The sequence below is a fragment of the Onychostruthus taczanowskii genome, unplaced genomic scaffold (assembly GCF_017590055.1).
Source record: "Onychostruthus taczanowskii isolate IOZ18803 unplaced genomic scaffold, ASM1759005v1 scaffold316, whole genome shotgun sequence".
Classification (NCBI taxonomy): Eukaryota; Metazoa; Chordata; class Aves; order Passeriformes; family Passeridae; genus Onychostruthus; species Onychostruthus taczanowskii.
Window position 1 is genome coordinate 15594 of NW_024500528.1, and position 3620 is coordinate 19213.

General features: G+C 70.2%; 1 protein-coding gene across 1 annotated transcript; it reads right to left on the bottom strand.

Moving 5' to 3' along the window:
- Positions 1–906: 906 nt before the first annotated feature.
- GDF11 (growth differentiation factor 11) lies at positions 907–3195 on the bottom strand. The gene is made up of 3 exons (XM_041409961.1): positions 3048–3195; positions 2055–2428; positions 907–1300 (listed from the first exon to the last, which is right to left on the bottom strand). The coding sequence occupies exons 1-3, from the start codon at positions 3193–3195 to the stop codon at positions 920–922; spliced, it is 903 nt and encodes a 300-aa protein (XP_041265895.1). The 3' UTR covers positions 907–919.
- Between the last annotated feature and the right edge of the window lie 425 nt (positions 3196–3620).

Consider the following 3620-nt stretch of genomic DNA (forward strand, 5'->3'; position numbering starts at 1 on the left):
AAAAAAAAAAAAAAAAAAAAAAAAAAAAAAAGAAACAAAACCAAAACCCTCCGAGGGCAGCGCGAGGCGAATGTGCGGCGTAAGCGGAATTTCAGCCCCAGCCGGAGCCTCCCAACAATTCTGGTGTCGCCTCCGGGTGACCCCCGGGCCGCCCTCACCCCCGGCGGAGCCCGGGGCCGGTGCCAGGGCTGGAGCCAAAGCCCGGGCGGAGGCTCCGGGCGCTGCAGCCGCCCTTGCCCGGGGGTCCCCGGGGGTCTCGGGGCTGGAGCGGCCCCTCCGGAGCCGGCCCCGGCTGAGAGGGGAGGGAGCGGGGCGAGCGCCGGCCGGGAGGGCGATTAATAAATAAATAAATTAAAGAAGGGAGGCGGTCTCCTCCCGGTGCCGGGGGTCCCGCGGCCGGACCCCGCTGCGGCCGCGGGGACGGGGTCACCCCCCCCGGTGTCACCGGCGCTGTCCCCAGCGCTGCTCCAGGAGCTCGGGGAGACGCGGGGCGCGCTCGCTCTTCCTCCTCCTCCTCCTCATCCTCCTCCTCGTCCTCGTCCTGCTGGGCTGGCCCGGGGGAGCCGCCACCCGGGGCCGTGTCCCCGCGGTGTCCCCGTGTCGCCACCGCGGCGTGGGGGGCCCGGCCCCCCCCCCCCCCGTTCCCTTCTCCGTCCGGTCGCTTTATTGCACAATGCGCGTGGGATCGCGGGCTCGCTGCTCCGTGCCATTCTCCTCCTCTCTCCTCCACCATCCAAACCGATTTCAACGCTTGGCCTTTGTCACTTGGCGCTTCCCGCCCCGCCCCGAACCAACAACAAAAAAATAAAAGAAAAAAAAAAAAAAAAAAAGGAAAAAAAAGAAAGCGGAAAAAATGCTGAGGAGCCCGCGGGGGGCAGCGGGGGCTCGCTCGGAGGGGCAGCGGGGAGGCAGCGCGGCTCTAGGAGCAGCCGCAGCGATCCACCACCATGCCGGGGATCTTGCCGTAGATGATCTGCTGCTTGTCGTTGAAGTAGAGCATGTTGATGGGGGACATCTTGGTGGGCGTGCAGCAGGGCCCGGCCGAGCCGCGCGGGTTGGCCTGCTGCACCAGGTGCGTGTGCGGGTACTTCTGCATGAACATGTACTCGCACTGGCCCGAGCAGTAGTTGGCCTTGTAGCGCTTGGGGGCGATGATCCAGTCCCAGCCGAACGCCTCGAAGTCCACGGTGAGCGGGTAGCGGCAGCAGCGCGACTCCGTGGAGTGCTCGTCGCAGTCCAGCCCCAGGTTCCGCCGGGAGCGCTTGTTGTTCTCCAGGACGCGCAGCTCCATGAAGGGGTGCTGGGGACAGCGAGGGGACGGGGACAGCGGGGACACGGGGACAGCGAGGGGACGGGGACAGCCAGGAGGGGACACGGGGGACAGCGGGGACACGCGCCTGTGACCCCAGGCAGTCACCAGCCCCAGAGAGCTGCCACCCACCCCACGAGAGTGTCACTGTCCCCATGGAGCTGTTGCTGTCCCCACAAAGCTGTGACCAGCCCCACGGAGCTGTCACTGTCCCCCAGCCCTGTCACTGTCCCCACGACCTGTGACCCCCCTTCCTAAACTGCCACCACCCCTCGGAGCTGTCACCGTCCCCCAGCCCCATCCCACCACCCACCCAGTGCCCCCCTGGGGACACCCCAAACCACTCGTGTCCTCACGGATGGGCACTGCCACCCACCAGCCCCGCTGTGCCACTCTGGGGTCACCCCAAACCCTCTGTCCCCCTGTCTGGGGACTCCCCAAACCCCCTGTCCCCGCTCTGGGGACACCCCAAACCCCCCGTGTCCCTCCGGGTGGGCACTGCCACCCACCAGCCCCTTGGCGTCCCTCTGGGGACACCCCAAACCCTCTGTCCCCGCTCTGGGGACACCCCAAAGCCCCTGTCCCCGCTCTGGGGACCCCCTGAGCCCCACCCCGCGGGCAGTGCCACCCACCAGCCCCTCTGGGGACACCCCAAACCCCCTGTCCCCGCTCTGGGGACACCCCAAACCCCCCGTCCCCGCTCTGGGGACCCCCTGAGCCCCACCCCGCGGGCAGTGCCACCCACCAGCCCCTCCGCGCCGGGCCCCAGCGAGGTGACAGCCAGGTCGTTGCCGTTGGGGTCGAAGGCGTTGATCTCGATGCCCCAGTTGTTGTGGGGCTGCTTGAACCAGTTCTGCAGGACGTGCTTGAAGTCGATGCTCTGCCAGTGGCCGGAGCGCGAGTTGAGCTCGATCTTGAGCGAGCGGATGCGGATGTGGCGGCTGCCCTCGTCCGTGACGGGCTTGAGGCGCAGGATCTGCAGGTACACGGTGGAGGTGTGCTGCACCGGCCGCAGGTACACCCAGAGCTGCGCCTTCACCACCTTGGTGAACATGATCTTGGGGCTGAAGTTGAAGAAGCAGCAGTGCGGGTTGCCCTCGATCTGCACCGCCGGGTCCGCTGCGGGGGGAGAGGGGAGAGGAAGGGTCAGGTTTGGGCTCGGGACCACCGGTGGGACCCCCGCAGCGAGATGCGGGACAGCCGGGACTGGCTGCGGGACCCCCCGGCCCCGCACCGCGAGCGGAGACCCTCTGGGACCCCTGAGCAGCGCTCCGGGACCCCCGAGAGCCTCTCTGGGACCCTCAGCCCCACACCGGGACCAGAAACCCTCTCTGGGACCCCTTAGCAGCGCTCCGGGACCCCCGAGAGCCTCTGTGGGACCCCTGAGCACCACTCCAGGACCCCCGAGAGTCTCTCTGGGACCCCCAGCCCCACACCGGGACCAGAAACCCTCTCTGGGACCCCTGAGCATCACTCCGGGACCCCCGAGAGCCTCTCTGGGACCCTCAGCCCCACACCGGGACCCCCGAGCCCCTCTCCGTGACCCCCGGGCTCCTCTCTGGAATCCCCAGCCCCACTCCGGGACCCCCGAGCCGCACTCCAGACCCCCCCCGGCCCCGCTGCGGGACCCCCGAGCTCTCGGGGTCGGGGCAGACCCTCCCCGGCCCTGCGGAGGTGAAGGTCGGGTCAGAGGCCGCCCCGGGGGTCGCCCGCGAGGAGGTCCCCCCTGCCCCCTGACCCGCGGCCCCGGGGGGCTCGGGAGGGGCCCGGAGCGAGCCCCCCGCGGGGGGGTCCCGGCCTGTGTGGGGCGGGGGGCTCCGGGCCCGCAGCACCTGCTCGGGGCCGCCCTTCCTCCCCGGGGATCCGCGGGGTGGGGGTCCCAGCATCTCCCACCCCCCGAACCCCGCACCCCACACCTCGGGGTTGGGGGGGGGGGGTTCCCGCAGCCCCCCCAAACCCGGCAGGTGACAAAACGCAGCGCGGGGGGCGGTGACACCCCCGAGCATTCCGGGGGTCCCCCCGGCCCGGCCCCACATCTGTGTCGAATTGAGCTGGGAATTTGCCCCCCCCCGGCGCAGCCCCCGCCCCCTGCCCGCACCGGTCAGGTTTAATAGCGCCCAGCTGCAGCGCGGGGCCATTTGCTGCGCCGGCCCCGCGGGGGTCACGACACCGGGAATGTCGCCTCCCCTCCCCGGGCCGGCTCGCAAATGGGGCTGGGGGCCGCGGGGACCCCCCCCCTCACACCCCCCAGCAGCTCGGGGGGGGCTTTGTCACCCCGGGCGGGGACGGTGACACCCGCGGGTGATGGCCG